This window comes from Lichenostomus cassidix, unplaced genomic scaffold (genome assembly GCF_008360975.1).
Source record: "Lichenostomus cassidix isolate B80296 unplaced genomic scaffold, HeHo_3.0 HiC_scaffold_34, whole genome shotgun sequence".
NCBI classification, from domain to species: domain Eukaryota; kingdom Metazoa; phylum Chordata; class Aves; order Passeriformes; family Meliphagidae; genus Lichenostomus; species Lichenostomus cassidix.
The window spans coordinates 46,964-72,748 of record NW_028147431.1 but is presented as its reverse complement, the minus strand read 5'-3'; the positions used below and the strand labels follow the sequence as shown (position 1 = coordinate 72,748).

The 25,785-nt window shown below is 52.2% G+C and overlaps 1 protein-coding gene across 1 annotated transcript in view; it reads right to left on the bottom strand.

The window, feature by feature from the left end:
• Positions 1-4,646: 4,646 nt before the first annotated feature.
• LOC146423025 (aurora kinase B-like) overlaps positions 4,647-25,785 on the bottom strand; it is a 21,701-nt gene continuing 562 nt past the window's right edge. Inside the window, exons 2-6 of the mRNA XM_085045053.1 lie at positions 20,784-21,001; positions 17,969-18,107; positions 10,026-10,174; positions 8,155-8,329; positions 4,647-4,943 (exon numbers count right to left, since the gene is read on the bottom strand). Of these exons, the coding sequence (XP_084901179.1) occupies positions 4,776-4,943; positions 8,155-8,329; positions 10,026-10,174; positions 17,969-18,107; positions 20,784-21,001 (849 nt within the window). The 3' untranslated portion in view covers positions 4,647-4,775. The remainder of the gene's footprint in view (positions 4,944-8,154; positions 8,330-10,025; positions 10,175-17,968; positions 18,108-20,783; positions 21,002-25,785) is intronic.

Sequence of the window (25,785 nt, the reverse complement as noted above, 5' to 3'; positions counted from 1 at the left end):
TGGGATCTATAGGGCAGGAGGGTCTATGGGGTCTATGGGGCACAGGGGGCACTGTGGGGCTCAGCAGGTGCATTGGGTGGGAGGAGCTATGGGGCACAGAAGGGTCTATGGGGTCTATAGGGCAGGGGGAATCTATGGGGTGGGTAATCTATGGGGCACAGAGGGAATCTATGGGGTGGTGGGGTTATGGGGCATGAGAGATCTATGGGGCACAGGGGGCGCTGTGGGGCTCAGCAGGTGCATATGGGGTGGGAGGAGCTATAGGCGATCTATAGGATCTATGGGGCACAGGATGGTCTATGGGGTCTATAGGGCCTGGGGGGGTCTATGGGGTGGGAAGGTTTATAGGGCAGGAGGGATCTATGGGGCACAGGGGGGTCTATGGGGCAGGGAAGGGGATCTATGGGGCGGGGAAGGGGATCTATGGGGTGGGGGAGGATCTGTAGGGCAGGGAGGTCTATGGGGCAGGAGGATCTATGGGATCTATGGGATTTCTATGGTCTCTATGGGATCTCTGTGGGGTCTATGGGGATCTATGGGGTCTCTATGGCTCTCTATAGAATCTATAGGGTCTCTATGAGTGTCTATGGGGTTTCTATAGGATCTATAGGGTCTCTATGGGGTCTTTGGGGTTTCTATGGGGTCTTTGGGGTTTCTATGGGGTCTTTGGGGTTTCTATGGGTCTCTCTGGGGTCTCTATGGGCTCTCTTTGGGGTCTCTATAGGATCTATGGGGTCTCTGTGGGGTCTATGGGTCTCTATGGGTCTCTATAGGGTTTCTGTGGGGGCTCTATGGGATCTATGGGGTCTCTATGGGGTTTCTATAGGATCTATGGGGTCTTTGGGGTTTCTATGGGTCTCTAGGGATCTCTATGGGATCTATAGGGTTTCTGTGGGGTCTATGGGGTCTCTATGATCTCTATGGGGTCTCTATGGGTTTCTGTAGGATCTATGGGTCTCTATAGTTCTCTATGGGGTATCTATGGGGTCTCTATGGGATCTATGGGGTCTCTATGGGATCTATGGGGTCTCTATGTGTCTCCATGTGTCTTTATGGGGTCTCTATGGGGCTCTGTGGGGTCTCTATGGGCTCTATAGGGTCTCTATGGGGTTTCTATGGGGCAGGTGGATCTATGGGTCTCTATAGGGTCTCTATAGGATCTATGGGGTTTCTGTGGGGTCTCTATGGGATCTCTGGGTCTCTGTGGGTTTCTATAGGATCTATGGGGTCTCTATGGGGTCTTTGGGGTTTCTATGGATCTCTATGGGATCTATAGGACCTATAGGGTCTCTTTGGGGTGTCTATGGGGTCTCTATGGGTCTCTATGGAGTCTCTATGGGATCTATGGGTCTCTATAGGGTCTACAGGATCTTTGGGGTCTCTATAGGGTCTCAGCCCCTCCCCCCCCAAGGACACTCAGAGACACAAAAACCAAAAACACAACAACTTTATTGGGGGAGGGGCGGGAAAACCCCAAATAATGGGGGAGGGGCAGAGAGACCCCCAAAAATGGGGGAGGGGAGAGACCCTAAAATGGGGGAGGGGAGAAAAAAACCCCAAAAATGGGGGGAGGGGCAGGAAAAACCCCAAAAATGGGGGAGGGGAGAGAAAAACCCCAAAATAAAATAGGGAAACCCCAAAATTATGGGGGAGGGGAGACCCCAAATGGTGGGGGAGGGGAGCTGGCAGTGGATTTGGGGCAATTTTGGGGTGGTTTTGGGGTATTTTGGGGCAATTTTGGGGCGATTTTGGGGTGGTTTTTGGGGTTTTGGGGGATCTCAGGAGGCAGTTTGGGGGTCCTGGGGGGATTTTTGGGGTGTTTTTCAGGGATTTTGGGGTGGTTTTAGCAGATTTTGGGGTTTTTTGAGGGATTTTTGGGGTGGTTTTGGGGCAATTTTGGGGTATTTTGGCGATTTTGGGTGGTTTGGGGGATTTTGGGGATCTCAGGAGGCAGTTTGGGGGTTCTGGGGGGATTTTGGGGTGGTTTTGGGGCAGATTTTCGGGTTTTTTTGGGGGATTTTGGGGTGGTTTTGGCGGATTTTGGGGGCGAATTTTGGGGGTATTTTGGCGATTTTGGGGTGGTTTTAGGGGATTTGGGGATCTCAGGGGAGCAGTTTGGTCCTGGGGGATTTTGGGGGTAGTTTGGGGGATTTTGGGGTGTTTTTTGGCAGGTTTTGGGGTTTTTTGAGGGATTTTTGGGGCAATTTTGGGGTATTTTGGCGATTTTGGGGTGGTTTTGGGGGATTTTGGGCAGGTTTTGGGGGTTTGAGGGATTTTGGGGGGATTTTGGCATTTTGGGGTGGTTTAGGGGAATTTGGGCGTTGGGGTATTTTGGAGATTTTGGGGTGGATTTAGGGGATTTTGGGGATCTCAGGAGGCAGTTTGGGGGTCCTGGGGGGATTTTGGGGTAATTTTGGGGGATTTGGGGTGGTTTTAGAGATTTTGGGGTTTTGAGGGATTTTTGGGGGATTTTGGCGATTTTTGGGGTGGTTTTGGGGGAATTTGGGGCGATTTTGGGGTCTTTTGGGGTGGTTTGGGGGTAATTTTGGAGAACTTTGGGATGTTTTTGGGGATTTTGGGGTGGTTTTGGGGGATTTTGGGGTTTTTTTTCTGGGATTTTTTGGGGTTTTTTTCTGGGATTTTGGGGTTTCCACAACAATTTTTGCAGATTTTGGGGTTTTTTTCTGGGATTTTGGGGTTTTTTTCTGGGATTTTTGGGGTTTTTTCTGGGATTTTGGGGTGGTTTTGGGGGATTTGGGGTTTTTTTCTGGGATTTTGAGGTGGTTTTGGCAGATTTTGGGGTTTTTTCTGGGATTTTGGGGTTTTTTTCTGGGATTTTGGGGTGGTTTTGGCAGATTTGGGGTTTTTTTCTGGGATTTTTGGGGTTTTTTCTGGGATTTTTGGGGTTTTTTCTGGGATTTTGGGTTTTTTTCTGGGATTTCGGGGTGGTTTTTGGGGCATTTTTCAGGGATTTTGCGGCAAATTTAAGGATTTTTCAGGGATTTCAGGTATTTTGGGGCATTTTAGGGTAATTTTGGGTATTTTGGGGTAATTTGGAGGTGACTTTGGGGTAGTTTTCAGTAATTTTGGGGTGATTTTGAGGGATTTTGGGGGTCAGGGATTTCTGGTTGATTTTCAGGGATTTTTGAGGTGGTTTTAGTGGATTTTGAGGAATTTTAAGGTGGTTTTTGGGGGATTTTTGGGTGGTTTTGGGGATCTCATAGGTCAGGGATTTTGGGGATGATTTTAGGATAATTTTGGGGTGATTTTGGGATATTTTGGGGTCAGGATGGACAGTAACTGGGCAGCAGAGTGACCCCTGACCCAGGGCTGGTTTTGGGGGGATTTTGGGCAGATTTTAGGGGATTTTGGGGTATTTTAAGGTGGTTTTTGGGGATTTTGGGGTCTCAGAGATCAGGGATTTTTGGGGTGATTCCAGGTGAGTCTCAGGTGAGTCTCAGGTGTCAGGATGGGGGATTTTGGGCAGATTTTAGGGGATTTTGGGTTTTTTTCCAGGGATTTCAGGGTGTTTTTTGGGGTAGTTTTTGGGGATTTTGGGGTCTCAGAAGTTCAGGGATTTTTGGGGTGATTCCAGGTGAGTCTCAGGTGAGTCTCAGGTGTCAGGACGGGGGATTTTGGGGCAGATTTTAGGGGATTTTGGGTTTTTTTCAGAGATTTCAGGGTGTTTTTTGGGGTAGTTTTTGGGGATTTTGGGGTCTCAGAGGTTCAGGGATTTTTGGGGTGATTCCAGGTGAGTCTCAGGTGAGTCTCAGGTGAGTCTCAGGTGTCAGGACGGCGGATTTTGGGCACATTTTAGGGGATTTTGGGTTTTTTTCCAGGGATTTCAGGGTGTTTTTTGGGGTAGTTTTTGGGGATTTTGGGGTCTCAGAAGTTCAGGGATTTTTGGGGTGATTCCAGGTGAGTCTCAGGTGAGTCTCAGGTGTCAGGACGGGGGATTTTGGGGCAGATTTTAGGGGATTTTGGGTTTTTTTCAGAGATTTCAGGGTGTTTTTTGGGGTAGTTTTTGGGGATTTTGGGGTCTCAGAGGTTCAGGGATTTTTGGGGTGATTCCAGGTGAGTCTCAGGTGAGTCTCAGGTGAGTCTCAGGTGAGTCTCAGGTGAGTCTCAGGTGTCAGGACGGCGGATTTTGGGCACATTTTAGGGGATTTTTGGGTTTTTTTCAGGGATTTCAGGTGTTTTTTGGGGTAGTTTTTGGGGATTTTGGGGTCTCAGAGATTCAGGGATTTTTGGGATGGTTTCAGGTGAGTCTCAGGTGAGTCTCAGGTGAGTCTCAGGTGAGTCTCAGGTGTCAGGATGGGGGATTTTGGGCACATTTTAGGGGATTTTTGGGTTTTTTTCAGGGATTTCAGGTGTTTTTTGGGGTAGTTTTTGGGGATTTTGGGGTCTCAGAGATTCAGGGATTTTTGGGATGGTTTCAGGTGAGTCTCAGGTGAGTCTCAGGTGAGTCTCAGGTGAGTCTCAGGTGTCAGGATGGGGGATTTTGGGCAGATTTTAGGGGATTTTGGGGTTTTTTTCAGAGATTTCAGGATGGTTTTTGGGGATTTTGGGGTCTCAGAGGTTCAGGGATTTTTGGGGTGAGTCTCAGGTGAGTCTCAGGTGAGTCTCAGGTGTCAGGACGGGGGATTTTGGGCACATTTTAGGGGATTTTGGTTTTTTTTTCAGGGATTTCAGGGTGTTTTTTGGGGATTTTGGGGTCTCAGAGGTTCAGGGATTTTTGGGGTGATTCCAGGTGAGTCTCAGGTGAGTCTCAGGTGTCAGGACGGGCAGTAGCCGGGCGGCAGGACCCTCCTGGAGTGACCCCTGACCCAGGGGTGACCCAACACCCCCCTCAGCGGCAGTCGCTGCCCGGGGACTTTCTGCAGAAGCTTCCGGATCAAATCGCGAGCGCCCTCGGGGATGTGGGGGGGGAAGTGCAGATCCACCTGGGGATGGACAGGTGAGACAGGTGAGGACAGGTGAGAGCAGGAGAGAGCAGGTAGAGACCAGGGGAGATCAGGGATGGAGGGGACAGGTGAGTTCAGGTGAGACCTGGGGAGCTCAGGTGAGCTCAGGGATGGAGGGAAGTGCAGATCCACCTGGGGATGGACAGGTGAGACAGGTGAGGAAAGGTAACCACACCTGGGGATCACCTGAACCCCCTCAGAGCCACCCAGGGGAGTTCAGGTGAGTTCAGGGATGGGGTGAAGTGCAGATCCACCTGGGGATGGACAGGTGAGACAGGTGAGAGCAGGGGAGATCAGGAATGGAGGGAACAGGTGAGTTCAGGTGAGTTCAGGGGAGTTCAGGTGAGTTCAGGGATGTGGGGAAGTGCAGATCCACCTGGGGATGGACAGGTGAGACAGGTGAGACCAGGTGAGAGCAGGGGAGATCAGGAATGGAGGGAACAGGTGAGACATGGGGAGTGAGGTGAGCTCAGGTGAGACCAGGGGAGATCAAGTGAGACCAGGTGAGACAGGTGAGTTCAGGGATGGGGGGAAGTGCAGATCCACCTGGGGAATGGACAGGTGAGACAGGTGAGACCAGGGGAGATCAGGAATGGAGGAGAAAGGTGAGACAGGTGAGACTAGGGGAGAGCAGGTGAGACCAGGAATGGAGGGGACAGGTGAGTTCAGGTGAGAGCAGGGGAGCTCAGGTGAGCTCAGGGATGGGGGGAAGTACAGATCCACCTGGGGAACGGACAGGTGAGACAGGTGAGGACAGGTAACCACACCTGGGAGTTACCTGGGCACACCTGGGGATCACCTGAACCCCCTCAGAGCCACCCAGGTGAGACCAGGTGAGCTCAGGGATGGGGGAAGTGCAGATCCACCTGGGGAATGGATGGGGACAGGTGAGGACAGGTGAGTTCAGGGGAGATCAGGGGAGACTAGGGGAGAGCAGGTGAGACAGGTGAGACCAGGTGAGATCAGGAATGGAGGAGACAGGTGAGTTCAGGTGAGACCAGGGGAGCTCAGGTGAGCTCAGGGATGGGAGGGAAGTGCAGATCCACCTGGGGAATGGACAGGTGAGACAGGTGAGGACAGGTAACCACACCTGGGGATCACCTGAACCCCCTCAGAGCCACCCAGGGGAGACCAGGTGAGTTCAGGGATGGGGTGAAGTGCAGATCCACCTGGGAAATGGGGACAGGAGAGAGCAGGGGAGTTCAGGGATGGAGGGGACAGGTGAGACAGGTGAGACCAGGGATGGGGGGAAGTGCAGATCCACCTGGGGAATGGATGGGGACAGGTGAGACAGAGGAGAGAGGTGAGTTCAGGGGAGATCATGGGAGACAGGTGAGACTAGGGGAGAGCAGGTGAGACAGGTGAGACCAGGGGAGCTCAGGAATGGAGGGGACAGGTGAGACAGGTGAGGACAGGTGAGACCAGGAGAGAGCAGGGGAGATCAGGTGAAGGGGACAGGTGAGACCAGGTGAGTTCAGGGATGGGGGGAAGTGCAGATCCACCTGGGGATGGACAGGTGAGACCAGGTGAGACAGGTGAGACCAGGGGAGCCCAGGGATGGAGGGAACAGGTGAGACCAGGTGAGTTCAAGTGAGACCAGGGGAGAGCAGGGATGGAAGGACAGGTGAGCTCAGGTGAGCTCAGGAATTGAGAGGACAGGTGAGTTCAGGTGAAGGGGACAGGTGAGCTCAGGTGAGTTCAGGGATGGGGGGGACAGGTGAGCTCAGGTGAGCCCAGGGATGAGGGGAGGTGAGCTCAGGTGAGACCAGGGGAGCTCAGGTGGGACCAGGTGAGCTCAGGTGAGACCAGTTGAGCTCAGGGTAGCTCAGGGATGGAGAGCACAGGTGAGCTCAGGTGAGGTCAGGTGAGCTCAGGGATGGGGGGGAAGTACAGATCCACCTGGGGATGGGACAGGTGAGACCAGGTGAGAGCAGGAATGGATAGGACAGGTGAGCCCAGGTGAGGTCAGGTAAGTTCAGGTGAGACCAGGTGAGCACAGGTGAGCTCAGTTTGGGTGATTTTGGGGCAGTTTTGGCTCAGTTTGGCTCATTTTAACAGGGATTTTTGGGGATTTTTTTTTGGGATTTCAGGTGTTTCATGTCCCAGGTGTGCCCAGGTGACTCACCTGAGTTATTCTCCAGTAGCTATCAGCCACAGAGTGGATTTGGGGCAGTTTTTGGGCAGTTTGGACTCAGTTTGGCTCATTTTAACAGGGATTGTTTTGGGATTTCAGGGTTTTTTGGGACTCAGGTGTGCCCAGGTGAGCTCACCTGAGTTATCCTGCGGTAGGTATCAGCAGCAGAAGGGCTTTGGGTCAGATTTGGGTGATTTTGGGGCAGTTTTGGCTCAGTTTGGCTCATTTTAACAGGGATTTTTTGGGGATTTCAGCACCCAGGTGTGCCCAGGTGTGCCCAGGTGACTCACCTGAGTTATCCTGTGGCAGGTATCAGCAGCAGAAGGGGAATTTTGGTCAGTTTGGGGCAGATTTGGGTGATTTTGGCTCAGTTTGGCTCATTTTAACAGGGATTTTTTTGGGATTTCAGGTGTTTCATTGCCCAGGTGTGCCCAGGTGACTCACCTGAGTTATTCTCCAGTAGCTATCAGCCACAGAGTGGATTTGGGGCAGTTTTTTGGGCAGTTTTGGCTCAGTTTGGCTCATTTTAACAGGGATTGTTTTGGGATTTCAGGGTTTTTTGGGACTCAGGTGTGCCCAGGTGAGCTCACCTGGGTGATCCTGCGGCAGGTATCAGCAGCAGAAGGGCTTTGGGTCAGGTTTGGCTGATTTTGGGGCAGTTTTTGGGTGATTTTGGCTCAGTTTGGCTCATTTTCACAGGGATTTTTGGGGATTTTTTTGGGGATTTCAGCACCCAGGTGTGCCCAGGTGACTCACCTGAGTTATCCTGCGGTAGCTATCAGCCACAGAGTGGATTTGGGGCAGTTTTTGGTCTCAGTTTTGGCTCAGTTTGGCTCATTTTCACAGGGATTTTTTTGGGGATTTCAGGTGTTTCATTGCCCAGGTGTGCGCAGGTGACTCACCTGAGTTATCCTGCGGTAGGTATTGGCGGCAGATGGGTTTTGGGGCAGTTTTTGGGCAGTTTGGGCTCAGTTTGGCTCATTTTAACAGGGATTTTTTTTGGAATTTCAGGGTTTTTTGGGGCTCAGGTGTGCCAGGTGTGCGCAGGTGACTCACCTGAGTTATCCTGCGGTAGGTGTCGGCGGCAGAGGGACTCTCGAAGGGCGGGTGGCCGGCCAGCAGCTCGTAGCACAGGACGCCCAGACACCACAGGTCCACCTTCTCGTCATGGCCGCCGCCCTCCACCATCTCGGGGGGCAGGTAGTCCAGAGTGCCGCACAAGGTGCGACGTCTGGGGGGAAAACACACCTGAGCACACCTGGGGATCACCTGGGCAGGTCACAGACACACCCAGAGCCCATAGAAACCCATAGAACCTCATAGAACTTCATAGAACTTCACACCTGTCTCCAGGTAATCGAGGGTTCTGCACAGGGTTTGACACCTGAAACACACCTGAGTACACCTGGGGATCACCTGAGCACACCTGGACAGGTCACAGACACACCCAGAGCCCATAGAAACCCATAGAACTTCACAGGTGTGCCCAGGTAGTCCAGAGTGCCGCACAAGGTGCGACGTCTGGGGGGAAAACACACCTGAGCACACCTGGGGATCACCTGAACAACCATAAAAACCCATAGAACCTCACAGAACCCCACAGGTGTGCCCAGGTAGTCCAGAGTGCCGCACAAGGTGTGACGTCTGGGGGAGAAAAACACACCTGAGCACACCTGGACACACCTGGAGAGGTCAGAGAACTCCATAGAACTTCATGGAAATCCATAGAAACCCAACACCTGTGCCCAGGTAGTCCAGAGTGCCACACAAGGTGCGACGTCTGGGGAGAAAACACACCTGAGAACACCTGAGCACACCTGGGCAGGTCACAGACACACCCAGAGCCCATAGAAACCCATAGAACCTCATGGAACTTCACAGGTGTGCCCAGGTAGTCCAGAGTGCCGCACAAGGTGCGACGTCTGGGGAGAAAACACACCTGAGCACACCTGGGCACACCTGGATAGTCATAGAAACCCATAGAACTTCATGGAAACCCATAGAACATCATAGAAACCCAGAGATGTCACACCTGTGCCCAGGTAACTGAGGGTCCTACACAGGGTGTAGCATCTGGAACACACCTGAGCACACCTGGGCACACCTGGGCAGCCATAGAAACCTCTAGAACCCCATAGAAACCCGGAGAAAGTCATACAATTTCATAGACTGCACACCTGTCCCCAGGTGACTGAGGTTTCCACACAGGGTGTGGCATCTGGAGCACACCTGAGCACACCTGAGGGTCACCTGGACAGCCATAGAATCCCACAGAACTTTCTAGAGCCCACACCTGTGCCCAGGTAACCGAGGCTTCCACAGAACAGGTGGAGTCTGGGGGGCAAAACACACCTGGGCACACCTGGGGACCTCCTAGAGCCTGCAGAGATTCCCCCAGGTGTGTCTCACCTGTCCCAGGTGTGTCAGACTCACCTGAGCGAGGGCTGTGCACAGAGCACCCAAAATCGGCCATTTTTAACCCTTTCCAGCCCCTTAACCCCCAATTAAAGCCCCATAACTCCTCCCAGACGTCCCCAGGTGTGTCCCAGGTGTGTCTCACCTGTCCAGGTGTGAGCACCAGGTGAGACCAGCCGAAATCGGCTATTTTTAACCATTTCCAGCCCCATAACCCCCAATTAAAGCCTCATAACCCCTCCCAGGTGTGTCCCAGGTGTGTCCCAGGTGTGTCCCACCTGTCCCAGGTGTCTCACCTGAGCAAGGGCGCGTGCACGGACCAGCCGAAGTCAGCCATTTTTAACCATTTCCAGTCCCATAACCCCTCCCAGGTGTGTCTCACCTGTCCCAGGTGTGTCCAGGTGTGTCTCACCTGTCCCAGGTGTATCCCAGGTGTCCCCAGGTGTGTCTCACCTGTCCCAGGTGTCCCCAGGTGTGTCCCAGGTGTGTCCCACCTGTCCCAGGTGTCTCACCTGAGCGAGGGCGCGTGCACGGACCAGCCGAAGTCGGCGATCTTCAGCTCCCCCTTGAGGCCGAGCAGGAGGTTCTCAGGTTTGATGTCGCGGTGGATCACCTTGCGGCCGTGGCAGTACAGCAGGGCGTCGGCCAGCTCCTCCATCAGCTGCCAAATTTGGGGTTAGGGAGCCCAAAAATCGACTCGGGGACCCCAAAAAATGGATTCCTTGGGTCCCAAAACCCCCAAAATCCCACCCAGGTGACCCCAAAAAACCTCCAGGTGACCCCAAAACTGACTGAGATCCCAAAATTCCCCTGATGATTTGGGACCTTTGGGGTAGCAGCTCCTCCAGCAGGTGACAAAATTTGGGGTTAGGGAGCCCGAAAATCGACTCGGGGACCCCAAAAATGGATTCCAGGGGTCCCAAAACCCCCAAAATCCCACCCAGGTGACCCCAAAAAACCTCCAGGTGACCCCAAAACTGACTGAGATCCCAAAATTCCCCTGATGATTTGGGACCTTTGAGGAAGCAGCTCCTCCATCAGCTGCCCAAATTTGGGGTTAGGGAGACCGAAAATGGACTCGGGGACCCCAAAAATGGATTCCGGGGGTCCCAAAACCCCCAAAATCCCACCCAGGTGACCCCAAAAAACCTCCAGGTGACCCCAAAACTGACTGAGATCCCAAAATTCCTGATGATTTGTGATCTGTGGGGCAGCAGCTCCTCCATCAGCTGCCCAAATTTGGGGTTAGGGAGCCCAAAAATCGACCTGGGGACCCCAAAAATGGACTCCAGGGGTCCCAAAACCCCCAAAACCCCACCAGGTGTGCCCAAAAAACCTCCAGGTGACCCCAAAACTGACTGAGATCCCAAAATTCCCCTGATGATTTGTGCCTCCAGCAGGTGACAGAATTTGGGGTTAGGGACCCCGAAAATGGACTCAGGGATCCCAAAAATCGACCTGGGGACCCCAAAAATGGACTCGGGGACCCCAAAAATGGACTCGGGGACCCCAAAAATGGATTCCAGGGGTCCCAAAACCCCCAAAACCCCCCAGGTGTCCCCAAAAAAACCCCAGGTGACCCCAAAACTGACTGAGATCGCAAAATTCCCCATATGATTTGTGCCTCCAGGTGACAAAATTTGGGGTTAGGGACCCCGAAAATGGACTCAGAGATCCCAAAAATGGACTCAGGGACCCCAAAAATTGACCCAGGGACCCCAAAAATGGACTCGGGGACCCCAAAAATGGATTCCTTGGATCCCAAAACCCCAAATCTCCCCAGGTGACCCCAAATCCCCCAGGTGTGGATGACGTGGAACACCTGGAGAAGATTATTTGAGGGACTCAGGACACCCGAAAAACCTCGCAAAGGTCCCCAAAATTGACCTGGGGACCCCAAAAATCGACCTGGGGACCCCAAAAATGGATTCCGGGGGTCCCAAAACCCCCAGAAACCCGCCAGGTGTGCCCAAAAAACCTCCAGGTGACCCCAAAACTCACTGAGATCCCAAAATTCCTGATGATTTGTGATCTGTGGGGCAGCAGCTCCTCCATCAGCTGCCCAAATTTGGGGTTAGGGAGACCGAAAATGGACTCGGGGACCCCAAAAATGGACTCGGGGGGTCCCAAAACCCCCAGAAACCCACCAGGGGTTCCCAAAAAACCTCCAGGTGACCCCAAAACTCAGTGAGATCCCAAAATTCCTGATGATTTGTGATCTGTGGGGCAGCAGCTCCTCCATCAGCTGCCAAATTTGGGGTTAGGGAGCCCAAAAATCGACTCGGGGACCCCAAAAATGGACTCGGGGGGTCCCAAAACCCCCAAATTCCCACCAGGTGACCCCAAAAAACCTCCAGGTGACCCCAAAACTCACTGAGGTCCCAAAATTCCTGATGATTTGTGATCTGTGGGGCAGCAGCTCCTCCATCAGCTGCCCAAATTTGGGGTTAGGGACCCCAAAAATGGACCTGGCGACCCCAAAAATGGACTCAGGGACCCCAAAAATGGACTCGGGGACCCCAAAAATGGATTCCTTGGGTCCCAAAACCCCCAAATCCCACCCAGGTGACCCCAAATCCCCATGGGATTGTCTGAGATTTTGGGACAAGGGAAACACCTGGAGGAGATTTGGGAGATTCAGGGAAACCCAAAACCATCCAGGGACCCCAAAATCCTTCCAGGGACCCCAAAAATGGACTTGGGGACCCCAAAAATGGATTCCTTGGGTCCCAAAACCCCCAAATCCCCCCCAGGTGTCCCCAAATCCCACCAGGTGTCCCCAAAATTCCCCCCAGTTTTGGGTGATGTGGGGAAATCCCATAGGAATATTTGGGGTGTGGGGAGGTTTTGGGGGCTCAGGGGAACCCCAAAATCCTACTCGAGGGACCCAAAATCGACCTGGGGACCCCAAAAATGGACTCGGGGACCCCAAAAATGGATTCCTTGGGTCCCAAAACCCCCAAATCTCACACAGGTGACCCCAAATCCCCACGGGATTGTCTGAGATTTTGGGACAAGGGAAACACCTGGAGGGGATTTGGGAGATTCAGGGAACCCCAAAACCATCCAGGGACCCCAAAATCGACCTGGGGACCCCAAAAATGGATTCCAGGGGTCCCAAAACCTCCAAAACCCCACCAGGGGTTCCCAAAAAACCTCCAGGTGTCCCCAAAACTCAGTGAGACCCCAAAATTCCCCTGATGATATGTGCCTCCAGCAGGTGACAAAATTTGGGGTTAGGGACCCCGAAAATTGACTCAGGGATCCCAAAAATCGACCTGGGAACCCCAAAAATTGACCCAGGAACCCGAAAAATGGACTGGGGGACCCCAAGAATGGATTCCTTGGGTCCCAAAACCCCCAAATCCCACCCAGGTGACCCCAAATCCCCCAGGTGTGGATGACATGGAACACCTGGAGAAGATTATTTGAGGGACTCAGGACACTCCAAAAACCTTGCAAGGGGTCCCCAAAACCACCCTGGGGACCCCAAAAATCGACCTGGGGACCCCAAAAATGGATTCCAGGGGTCCCAAAACCCCCAAATCCCCACCAGGGGTTCCCAAAAAACCTCCAGGTGACCCCAAAACTCAGTGAGATCCCAAAATTCCTGTGATGATTTGTGCCTCCAGGTGACAAAATTTGGGGTTAGGGACCCCGAAAATGGACTCAGAGATCCCAAAAATCGACCTGGGGACCCCAAAAATGGACTCGGGGACCCCAAAAATGGACTCGGGGACCCCAAAAATGGATTCCAGGGGTCCCAAAACCCCCAAAACCCCCCAGGTGTCCCCAAAAAAACCCCAGGTGACCCCAAAACTGACTGAGATCGCAAAATTCCCCATATGATTTGTGCCTCCAGGTGACAAAATTTGGGGTTAGGGACCCCGAAAATGGACTCAGAGATCCCAAAAATGGACTCAGGGACCCCAAAAATTGACCCAGGGACCCCAAAAATGGACTCGGGGACCCCAAAAATGGATTCCTTGGATCCCAAAACCCCAAATCTCCCCAGGTGACCCCAAATCCCCCAGGTGTGGATGACGTGGAACACCTGGAGAAGATTATTTGAGGGACTCAGGACACCCGAAAAACCTCGCAAAGGTCCCCAAAATTGACCTGGGGACCCCAAAAATCGACCTGGGGACCCCAAAAATGGATTCCTTGGGTCCCAAAACCCCCAGAAACCCGCCAGGTGTGCCCAAAAAACCTCCAGGTGACCCCAAAACTCACTGAGATCGCAAAATTCCCCTGATGATTTGTGCCTCCAGCAGGTGACAAAATTTGGGGTTAGGGACCCCGAAAATGGACTCAGGGATCCCAAAAATCGACCTGGGGACCCCAAAAATGGACCTGGGGACCCCAAAAATGGATTCCTTGGGTCCCAAAACCCCCAAATCCCACCCAGGTGTTTTGAGGTCCCTGAGTTAGTTTTTGGGGTGATTTTGAGGTCCCTGAGTGGGTTTTTGGGATGATTTGGGGGTTTTTGGGGTCCCCAGGTAGATTCTTTGGGGTTATTTTTGGGTTTTTGGGTCCCTGAGTTCATTTTTGGGGTGATTTGGGGTTTTTTTGGGGCGATTTTGGGGTTTTTGAGGTCCCTGAGTTCATTCCTGGGGTGATTCTTGAGGTGATTTTGGGGTTTCTGGGCTGATTTTTGAGGTGATTTTGGGGTTTTTGTAAGTGATTTTGGGGTTTTCGGGGTCCCTGAGTTCATATTGGGGTTTTTGGGGTCCCTGATTCCATTTTTTGGGGTGATTTTTGGGGTTTTGAGGTCCCTGAGTAAATTTTTGGGGTGATTTAGGAGTTTTTGGGGTGATTTCAGGGTGGTTTTTTGAGGCGATTTTGGAATTTTTGGGGTCCCTGAGTCCATTTTTGGGGTGATTTGGGGGTTTTTGGGGTGATTCAGGGGTGATTTTGGGGTTATTTTGGTGGTTTTGGGGTCCCTGAGTTGGTTTTTGGGGTGATTTTGGGGGTTTCAGGGCCACTGAGTCCATTTTTGGGGTGATTTTGGGGTTTTTGGGATGATTTTTGAGGTGATTTTGGGGTTATTTTGGGGTTTTTGGGGTCCCTGAGTTCATTTTTGAGGTGATTTGGGGTTTTTTGGGGTGATTCAGGGGTGATTTTTAGGGTGATTTTGGGGTTTCTAGGGGTGGTTTTGGCAGTTTTTAAGTTCCCCGAGTTCATTTTTGGGCTGATTTTTGAGGTTTTTGGGGTCCCCGAGCCCATTTTTGGGGTTTTCGGGGTCACCGACTCCATTTTTGGGGTGATTTTTGGGATTTTGGGTCCCTAACTTGACTTTTAGGGTGATTTTGAGGTCCCTGAGTTGGTTTTTGGGCTGATTTTTTAGGTGATTTTGGGGTTTCTGGGTTGATTTTTGAGGTTTTTGGAGACTATTTTGAGGTTTTTGGGGTCCCTGAGTTCATTTTTGGGGTTTTCGGGGTCACCGACTCCATTTTTGGGGTGATTTTTGGGATTTTGGGTCCCTAACTTGACTTTTGGGGTGATTTTGAGGTCCCTGAGTTGGTTTTTGGGATGATTTATGGGGTGATTTGAGTGTTTTTGGGGTGATTTTGGGGTTTCTGAGCTGATTTTTGAGACGATTTTGGGGTTTTCGGGGTCGCTGAGTCCATTTTTGGGGTGATTTTTGGGATTTGGGGTCCCTGACTTGACTTTTGGGGTGATTTTGGGGTCCCTGCATTGGTTTTTGGGATGATTTATGGGGTGATTTGGGATGATTTTGGGGTTTTTGGAGTCCTTGAGTCGATTTTTGGGGTGATTTGGGGGTTTTTGGGGTCGCTAAGTTCATTTTTGGGGTGATTTGGGGGTTTTTTGGGGTGATTTTGGGGTTTTTGAGGTCCCCGAGTTCATTTTTGAGGTGATTTTGGGGTTGCTGATTCCATTTTTGGGGTTTTTGGGGTCGCTGAGTTCATTTTTGGGTTTCCATACCCAATTTGGCCTCCAGGCTGAGGCTGTGGTTACTGCCAGGTCAGATTTTTGGGGTTTTATGGTGATTTTTGTGGTTTTTGAGGCTCCTAAGTCAGTTTTTTGGGGGGATTTTTTTTAAATTTTTGGTTTTTTGGGGTTTTTGGGGTGGCTGAGCTCATTTTTGGGGTCATTTTTGGGTTTCCATACCCGATTTGGCCTCCAGGCTCAGGCTGTGGTTACTGCCAGGGTGGATTTTTGGGGTTTCTATGATGGTTTTTGGGGTTTTTTTTTGGTTTTTTGGGGTTTTTTGGGTTCCCAGGGTGGTTTTTTGGGGTTTTTGGGGTGGCTGAGCTCATTTTTGGGGTCATTTTCTGTCTCCCATACCCGATTTGGCCTCCAGGCTGAGGCTGTAGTTCCTATCAGGTCAGTTTTTTTTGGTTTTTTATGGGATTTTTGTGGGTTTTTTGGGTTTTTTATGGCATTTTTTTGGGTTTTTTTGGGTTCCCAGGGTGGTTTTTTGGGGTTTTTGGGGTGGCTGAGCTCATTTTTGGGGTCATTTTCTGGCTCCCATACCCAATTTGGGGCTGCCAGGTCAGTTTTTTGGGGTTTTTATGGCATTTTGAGGGTTTTCTTTGGGGATTTTTGAGGTTTTTGGGTTCCCAGGTTGGGTTTTTTTGGGTTCCCAGGGTGGTTTTTTGGGGTTTTTGGGGTCACAGAACTCATTTTTGGGGTAATTTTCTGTCTCCCATACCCGATTTGGCCTCCAGGCTGAGGCTGTAGTTCCTATCAGGTCAGGTTTTTTTGGTTTTTTATGGGATTTTTGTGGGTTTTTTGGGTTTTTTTATGGCATTTTTTGGGGTTTTTTGGGTTCTCAGGGTGGGTTTTTTTGGGGTTTTTGGGGTGGCTGAGTTCATTTTTGGGGTCATTTTTGGGATTTTGGGTCCCTCACTTGATTTTGGGGTGTTTTCAGGTCTTAGTTGGTTTTTGGGATGATTTATGGGGTTTTTGGTGTTTTTGGGGTGATTTTGGATTTTGGGGGATTTTTGGGATTTTGGGGTTTTTGGGGTCACTGAGTTCATTTTTGGGGTAATTTTTGGGTTTCCATGCCTGACTTTGGCCTGATTTGGGCTCCCTGGTTGGTTTTTGGGATCATTTATGGAGTTTTGGGTTTTGGTTTCATTTTTGAGGCGATTTTGAGGTTTTCAGGGTCCCCGAGTCCATTTTTGGGGTTTTTGGGGTCGCTGAGTCCATTTTTGGGGTGATTTTTGGGGTTTGGGGCAGTTTTGGGGTCCCACTGTGGCTGTCCTGGTGCTGTCCAGCCGCCGGCAGCGCTGCAGCTCCTTGTAGAGCTCTGCCCGAGGTTTTGGGTGATTTTGGGGTGATTTTGGGGTTTCAGGGGTGGGTTTTGGGGTCCCTGGAGGGTTTTTGGGGTCGCTGAGTTCATTTTTGGGGTGATTTGGGGGTTCTTGGGGTGATTCTGGGGTGGTTTTTAGGGTGATTTTGGGGTTTTTGGGGTCCCTGAGTTGATTTTTTGAGGTCCCCAAGTAGGTTTTTTTGGATTGATTTCAGGGTGGGTTTTGGGTGATTTTGGGGTTTTTGGAGGCGATTTTGGGGTTTTGGGGTTGCTGAGTCCATTTTTGGGGTGTTTTGGGGCTTTTTGGGGTGATTCAGGGGTGGTTTTTAGGGTGATTTTTGGGTTTTTAGGGGCAATTTTGAGGTTTTCAGGGTCCCTGAATTCGTATTGGGGTTTTTGGGGTCACTGAGTCTATTTTTGGGGTGATTATTGGGATTTGTGGTCCCTGACTCGACTTCTGGGGTGATTTTGAGGTCCCTGAGTTGGTTTTTGGGATGATTTATGGGGTGATTTGAGTGTTTTTGGGGTGATTTTGGGGTTTCTGAACTGATTTTTGAGGCGATTTTGGGGTTTTTGGGGTCCCTGAGTCCATTTTTGGGGTGATTTTTGGGATTTGGGGTCCCTGAGTTAGTTTTTGAGGTGATTTTGAGGTCCCTGAGTCGGTTTTTGGGATGATTTTTGAGGTGATTTTGCAGTTTCTGGTCTGATTTTTGAGGCAATTTTGGGGTTTTTGGGGTCCCCGAGTCTATTTTTGGGGTTTTCGGGGTCGCCGACTCCATTTTTGGGGTGATTTTTGGTATTTGGGGTCCCTGTCATAACTTTTGGGGTGATTTTGGGGTCCCTGAGTTGGTTTTTGGGATGATTTATGGGGTGATTTGAGAGTTTTTGGGATGATTTGGGGATTTTTGGGGTGATTTTTGAGGCGATTTTGGGGTTTTTGGGGTCGCTGAGTCCATTTTTGGGGTGATTTTTGGGATTTTGGGTCCCTAACTTGACTTATGGGGTGATTTTGAGGTCCCTGAGTTGGTTTTTGGGATGATTTTTGAGGTGATTTTGGGGTTTCTGGGCTGATTTTTGAGGCGATTTTGAGGTTTTTGGGGTCCCCGAGTCCATTTTTGGGGTTTTTGGGGTCGCCGAGTCCATTTTTGGGGTGATTTTTGGGGTTTGGGGTCTCACCGTGGCCGTCCTGGTGCTGTCCAGCCGCCGGCAGCGCTGCAGCTCCTTGTAGAGTTCTCCTCTGGGCGCAAATTCCAGGATGAGGAAAACTCGCCGTCGGTCGTGGAAATAGTTGTAGAGCCGCAGCACGTTGGGGTGCCTGGGGAGCCAAAACCCCAAATTTGGGACCCCAAAATCATCCCAGGGAGCCCAAAACTTCCTCAGGAATCCCAGAATGAGACCCCAAACCCGAATTTGGGACCCCAAAATCATCCCAGGGATCCCAAAACTTCCTCAGGAATCCCAAATTCATCCCAAAGACCCCAAAAATGAGACCCAAACTCAAATTTGGGACTCCAAAATCATCCCAGGGATCCTAAAACTTCCTCAGGAATCCCAAAATCACCCCAGGGATCCCAAAAATGAGACCCCAAACCCGAATTGGGACCCCAAATTCACCACAGGGACCCCAAATTCTCCCAGGATTTTTCCCCCAAATGACCCCAAAATGAGACCCCAACCCCGAACTGGGACCCCAAAATCACCCCAGGGACGCCAAAATCATCCCAGGAATCCCAAAATGAGACCCCAAACCCGAATTTGGGACCCCAAATTCCTCCCAGGGATCCCAAATTCACCCCAAGGATCCCAAAATGAGACTCCAAACCCAAATTGGGACCCCAAATTCCTCCCAGGATCCCAAAATCATTCCAATGACCCCAAAAATGAGACCCCAAACCCAAATTGGGACCCCAAAATCACCCCAGTGATCCCAAAATCATCCCAAAGACCCCAAAAATGAGACCCCAAACCCAAATTTGGGACTCCAAATTCCTGCCAGGGATCCCAAAATCATCCCAGGAACCCCAAAATGAGACCCCAAACCCAAATTTGGGACCCCAAATTGAACCCAGGGATCCCAAAACTTCCTCAGGAATCCCAAATTGCCCCCAGGGATCCCAAAATCATCCCAGGAACCCCAAAACTTCCTCAGGAATCCCAAAATCACCCCAGGGACCCCAAAATGAGACCCTAAACCTGAATTTGGGACCCCAAATTCATCCCAGGGGTCCCAAAACTTCCTCAAGAATCCCAAAATCATCCCAGGGATTCTAAATTCACCCCAGGGATCCCAAATTCATCCCAGGGACCCCAAAAGGAGACCCCAAACCCAAATTGGGACCCCAAATTCCTCCCAGGGACCCCAAATTGAACCCAGGGACCCTGAAAATGAGACCCCAACCCAAATTTGTGACCCCAAAATCACCCCAGAATCCCAAATCTCCCTCAGGAATCCCAAATTCTCCCAGGATTTTTCCCCAAATGTCCCCAAAATGAGACCCCAAACCAAACTTGGGACCCCAAATTCATCCCAGGGGTCCCAAAACTTCCTCAAGAATCCCAAAATCATCCCAGGGACCCCAAAATGAGACCCCAAACCCAAATTGGGACCCCAAATCCCTCCCAGGAATCCCAAATTCATCCCAGGGACCCCAAAATCTCCCCGGATTTTTCCCCCAAATGACCCCAAAATGAGACCCCAACCCCGAACTGGGACCCCAAAATCACCCCAGGGACGCCAAAATCATCCCAGGAATCCCAAAATGAGACCCCAAACCCGAATTTGGGACCCCAAATTCCTCCCAGGGATCCCAAATTCACCCCAAGGATCCCAAAATGAGACTCCAAACCCAAATTGGGACCCCAAATTCCTCCCAGGATCCCAAAATCATTCCAATGACCCCAAAAATGAGACCCCAAACCCAAATTTGGGACTCCAAATTCCTGCCAGGGATCCCAAAATCATCCCAGGAACCCCAAAATGAGACCCCAACCCAAATTGGGACCCCAAAATCATCCCAGGATTTGTCCCAGTGCCACCCAAAGGACCTCAACCCCGAAACTGAGCCCCCCAGGTGTGTCCAGGTGTGCTTTCCCCTCCCCAGGTGTATCCCAGGTGTGTTTATCCTTCCCCAGGTGTGCTTTCCCCTCTCCAGGTGTATCCCAGGTAGGTTTTTCCCCCCTCAGGTGTATCTCAGGTGTGTCACAGGTGTGCCTCAGATGTATTTATCCCTCCCCAGGTGTATCTCAGGTGTGTTTTTCCCTCTCCAGGTATATCTCAGGTGTATCCCAGGTGTATCTCAGGTGTATCCCAGGTGTGTTTTCCCCTCCCCAGGTGTGTTTTTCTCTCCCCAGGTGTGTTTATCCATCCCCAAGTGTATCCCAGGTGTGTTTATCCCTCCCCAGGTGTGTTTCCCTCACCTGAGGTGCGCCTGGATCTCGATCTCCCTCCTCAGCTGGTGCTCCACCCCCTCCCCAGGTGTATCTCAGGTGTGTTTATCCCCTCAGGTGTATCTCAGGTGTATCCCAGGTGTGTTTATCCCTCCCCAGGTGTATCCCAGGTGTGTTTTTATCTCCCCAGGTGTATCCCAGGTGTATCTCAGGTGTGTCTCAGGTGTATCCCAGGTGTGTTTATCCATCCCAGGTGTATCTCAGGTGTATCCCAGGTGTATTTATCCCTCCCCAGGTGTATCCCAGGTGTATTTTTCTCCCCCCAGATGTATCCCAGGTGTGTTTATCCCTCCCCAGGTGTATCCCAGGTGTACCTGAGGTGCGCCTGGATCTCGATCTCCCTCCTCAGCTGGTGCTCCACCCCCTCCCAGGTGTATCCCAGGTGTGTTTTTCCCTCCCTAGATGTGTTTGTCTCTCCCCAGGTGTATCCCAGGTGTATCTCAGGTGTGTCACAGGTGTGTCTCAGATGTATTTATCCCTCATAGATGTATCCCAGGTGTATCCCAGGTGTGTTTATCCCTCCCCAGGTGTATCCCAGGCGTACCTGAGGTGCGCCTGGATCTCGATCTCCCTCCTCAGCTGGTGCTCCACCCCCTCCTGCTCCACCTGGGACTTGAAGAGCACCTTGAGAGCCACCAGGAAGCCCGAGCTGCGCTCCCTGGCCAGGTAGACATTGCCGAACTTGCCCTTGCCCAGCGGGCGACCGATCTCGAAATCCTCCAGCGAGAACGTGCGGCTGGGAGAGAGAGAGAGAGAGAACACCTGGGTCAGGTGGGGACACCTGGGGATACCTGAGAGCACCTGGGGACACCTGGGGTCAGGTGGGGTGACACCTGGGGACAGATAGGGACACCTAGGGACACCTTGGGGGGACACCTGGGTCAGGTGGGGACACCTGGGGATACCTGGGGGGGACACCTGGGGACACCTGAGAGCAGCTGGGGACAGGTGGGGTAACACCTGGGAACAGGTAGGGACACCTGTGGACAGGTGGGGACAGGTAGGGACAGCTGGGGACAGGTGAGATAACACCTGGGGACACCTGGGGGCACCTGAGAGCAGCTGGAGACACTTAGAGTGACACCTGGGGACAGGTAGTGACACCTGGGGACACCTGAGAGCAGCTGGGGACAGCTGGGGACACCTGGCGACACTTAGGGTGACGCCTGGGGACACCTTAGAGCAGCTGGGGACAGGTGAGATAACACCTGGGGACACCTGGGGTCAGGTGGGATAACACCTGGGGACACCTGGGGTCAGCTGGGGACACCTGGGGACAGGTGGGGACACCTAGGGATACCTTGGGGGGACACCTGGGTCAGGTGGGGACACCTGGGCACACCTGGGGACACTTAGGGTGACACCTGGGGACAGGTAGGGACACCTGGGAACACCTGGGGACTGCTGGGGACAGGTAGGAACACCTGGGGACACTTAGGGTGACACCTGGGTCAGGTAGGGACACCTGGGGATACCTGGGAGGACACCTGGGGACACCTGAGAGCACCTGGAGACACCTGGGGACCCCTGGGGACAGGTGGGCTGACATCTGGGGACCCCTGGGGACACCTGAGAGCACCTGGGGACAGCTAGGGACACTTGGGGACACCTGAGAGCATCTAGGGTGACACCTGGGGACAGGTAGGGATACCTGAGACACCTGGGGACACTTGGGGACACCTGAGAGCACCTGGGGAACACCTGAGGGAAACTTGGATGTGAGTGTGACACTTAGGGTGACACCTGGGGACACCTGGGGATACCTGGGGAACACCTGAGGGACACTTGGACGTGAGTGTGACACTTAGGGTGACACCTGGGGACACCTGAGAGCACCTGGGGTGACACCTGGGGACTCCAAACCTGGGGACTCCAAACCTGGGGACTCACCTGGCAGTGACCAGGAGCCACCACCCAGTGTCACCCCAGGGGGACTTTGGGACCCCTCAGTGTCACCCAGGAGGTCCCAGTGTCACCCCAGGACCCTCCAGTGTCACCCCAAGAGGTCCCTGGGACCCCCAGTGTCACCTCCCCCTCCCCAGTGTCACCGAAGTGCCACCCAGGGGTCTCTGGGACCCACAGTGTCACCCTTAGGGACCCCCAGTGCCACCCAGGGGTGCCAATGTCACCCCAGGACCCCCCAGTGCCACCCCAGGGGGATTTTGGGACACTTCAGTGTCACCCAGGGGGACTTGGGGACCTCCCAGTGTCACCCAGGGGGACTTAGGGATCCTCAGTGTCACCCTTGGGGTCTCTGGGACCTCCCAGTGGCACCCAGTGCCACCCCAGGACCCTCCAGTGTCACCCAGGGGGATTTTGGGATCCCCAGTGTCACCCTCAGTGTCACCCAGGGGGTCCCAATGTCACCCTAAGACCCTCCAGTGTCACCCAGGGGATTTTGGGACCTCCCAGTGTCACCCAGGGGTTGCTGGGACACCCCAGTGTCACCCCAGTGCCACCCTCAGTGCCACCCAGGGTGTCCCAGTGTCACCCCAGGACCCCCCAGTGCCACCCCAGGGGGATTTTGGGACACTTCAGTGTCACCCAGGGGGACTTTGGGACTCCCCAGTGTCACCCAGTGTCACCCCAGTGCCACCCTCAGTGTCACCCAGGGGGTCCCAGTGCCACCCCAGGGGACTTTGGGACACCCCAGTGTCACCCAGTGTCACCCCAGGACCATCCAGGGTCACCCCAGGGGGATTTTGAGACCCCCAGTGTCACCCAGGGGGTCCCAATGTCACCCTAAGACCCTGCAGTGTCACCCAGGGGTCTCTGGGACACCCCAGTGTCACCCCAGTGTCACCCTCAGTGTCACCCAGGGTGTCCCAATGTCACCCTAAGACCCTCCAGTGCCACCCCAGGGGACTTTGGGACCCCCCAGTGCCACCCTCAGTGTCACCCAGGGGGTCCCAGTGTCCCCAGACTCACACGGGGAGAGGGGCTGGCACCATGTGTGGCTCCAGTGGCACTCGGCCAACTCCTGGGGACAAAAACGGGGAGTCAGCACCCCAAAAACTGACTGAAACACCCCAAAAACTGCCCAAAACAGCCAAAAACTGACCAAAACACCCCAAAAACTGACCAAAACAGCCAAAAACTGACTAAAACAGCCCAAAGCACCCCAAAAACTGACCAAAGCACCCCAAAAACTGACCAAAACACCCCAAAAACTGCCCTGGGACCCCAAAACTGACAAAAACAGCCCAAAAACTGACCAAAACAGCCCAAAAACTGACCAAAACACCCCAAAAACTGACTAAAACAGCCAAAAACTGACTAAAACAGCCAAAAACTGACAAAACCAGCCTAAAGCACCCCAAAAACTGCCAAAACAGCCCAAAAACTGCCAAAACAGCCAAAAACTGACAAAAACACCCCAAAAACTGCCAAAACAGCCTAAAACTGCCCAAAACAGCCCAAAAACTGACTAAAATAGCCAAAATAACCCCAAAAACTGCCCAAAACAGCCCAAAAACTGACAAAAACAGCCCAAAACCAGCCAAAACCAGCCAAAATAACCCCAAAAACTGCCCAGAACAGCCCCAAAAAAGCCCAAAGCACCCCAAAAACTGCCTAAAACTGCCCTGGGATCCCAAAACAGCCCAGAGCAGCCCAAAAACTGCCCAAAGCACCCCAAAAACTGCCAAAAACCAGCCCAAAACCACACCTGGGATCCCAAAAACTGCCTAAAAACTGCCCAAAAACTGCCCTGGGACCCCAAAACAGCCCAGAGCAGCCCAAAAACTGCCAAAAACAGCCCAAAAACTCCCCAAAACTGCCTAAAAACAGCCCTAAGACCCCAAAACCAGCCCAAAACTGCCCAAAACCAGCCCAAAAACTGCCCAAAAACTGCCCAAAAAGAGCCCAAAACACCCCAAACACTGCCAAAAACCTGCCCAAAAACTGCCAAAAACTGCCCTGGGACCCCAAAACCACCCCAAAAACAGCCTAAAAACTGCCCAAAACAGCCCAAAAACTGCCCAAAACTGCCCAAAGGCTGCCAAAACACCCCAAAACTGCCTAGAAGCAGCCGAAAAACTGCCCAAAACTGCCCTGGGACTCCCAAAAACATACCTGGGATCCTAAAAACTGCCCAAAAACTGCCCAAAAACTGCCCAAAAGCAGCCCAAAACTGCCCTGGGACTCCAAAAACATACCTGGGATCCCAAAACCTGCCCAAAAACTGCCTAAAAACTGCCCAAATCAGCCCAAAAAATGCCGAAAATCGGCCCAAAAACTGCCCAAAGCACCCCAAAAACTGCCAAAACTGCCCAAAACTAGCCTAAAAACTGCCAAAACCTGCCCTGGGACCCCAAAACCAGCCTAAAAACTGCCTAAAACACCCCAAAAACTGCCTTAAAACTGCCAAAAACATCCCAAAACCTGCCTAAAACACACCTGGGATCCCAAAAACTGCCAAAAACTGCCCAAAACAGCCTAAAAACACACCTGGGATCCCCAAAACTGCCTAAAAACAGCCCAAAACCAGCCCTGGGACCCCAAAATCAGCCCCAGAACCCTCCAAATCACCCCAAAACCAGCCCAAAAATACCCCAAAACCAGCCCAAAAATACCCCAAAACACCCCAAAACCGGCCCTGGAACCCCCAAAAATACCCCAAAGTCATCCCTGTGACTCCCCAAAAACACCCCAAAATCACCCTGGCAGCCCCAAATCCCCCTGGGGATCCCCAAATCCCCCCAAACCTCCCCAGGATTCCCCAAATCTCCCCAAAATTCCCCCAAATCCCCCCAAAATTGCCCCAAATCCCTTCTAGGACCTCCTAAATCCCCTCAAAACCCCCAAATATCTCCCAGAACACCCCAAAATCCTCTAGAATCCCCAAATCCCCCAGGACACCCCAAATTCCACCCCAAGACCCCCAAATTCCCTCAGGATCCCCAAAATCCCCCACAAATCCCCTCATTGGGACCTGAAATCCCCCAAAATCCCCCCAAAAACTTCCCCCAAAATCCCCTCCAGAATCCCCCCAAATCCCCCCCAGGATACCCAAATTCCCCAAATCCACCCAAAATCCCCTCTAGAATCCCAAATCCTCGCCAGGACCCCAAATTCCCCAAATCCCTCAAAAACCCCTAAAACCCTTCAGGACCCCCCAAATCCCCCTGGGATCTCCCCAAATCCCCTCAAAATCCCCAAAATCCCCCAAAATTTCCCACATTTTCCCAATTTTCCAGTTCCCCTGCGGGACAACGGTAACCTCCCCGATGTTCTTAAAATCCCTCAGATGTCCCAAAATTCCCCAAAATTCCCCCAAAATTCCCCCAAAACTCCCTCAAATCCTCGAAAAATTCCCCCAAAATCCCTGAAAATTCTCCCTAATCACGAAAATTCCCCCAAATCACCCAAAATTTCCCCAAAATTCCCCAAAATTCTCCCTATATCCACTCAAAATTCCCCCAAATTTCCCCTAAATTACCCCAAAATTCCCCCAAATTTCCCAAAAATCCCCCAAATTTCCCCCAAATCCTCCCAAAAATCCCCCAAATTTCCCCCAAATCCTCCCAAAATTCCCCCAAAACTCC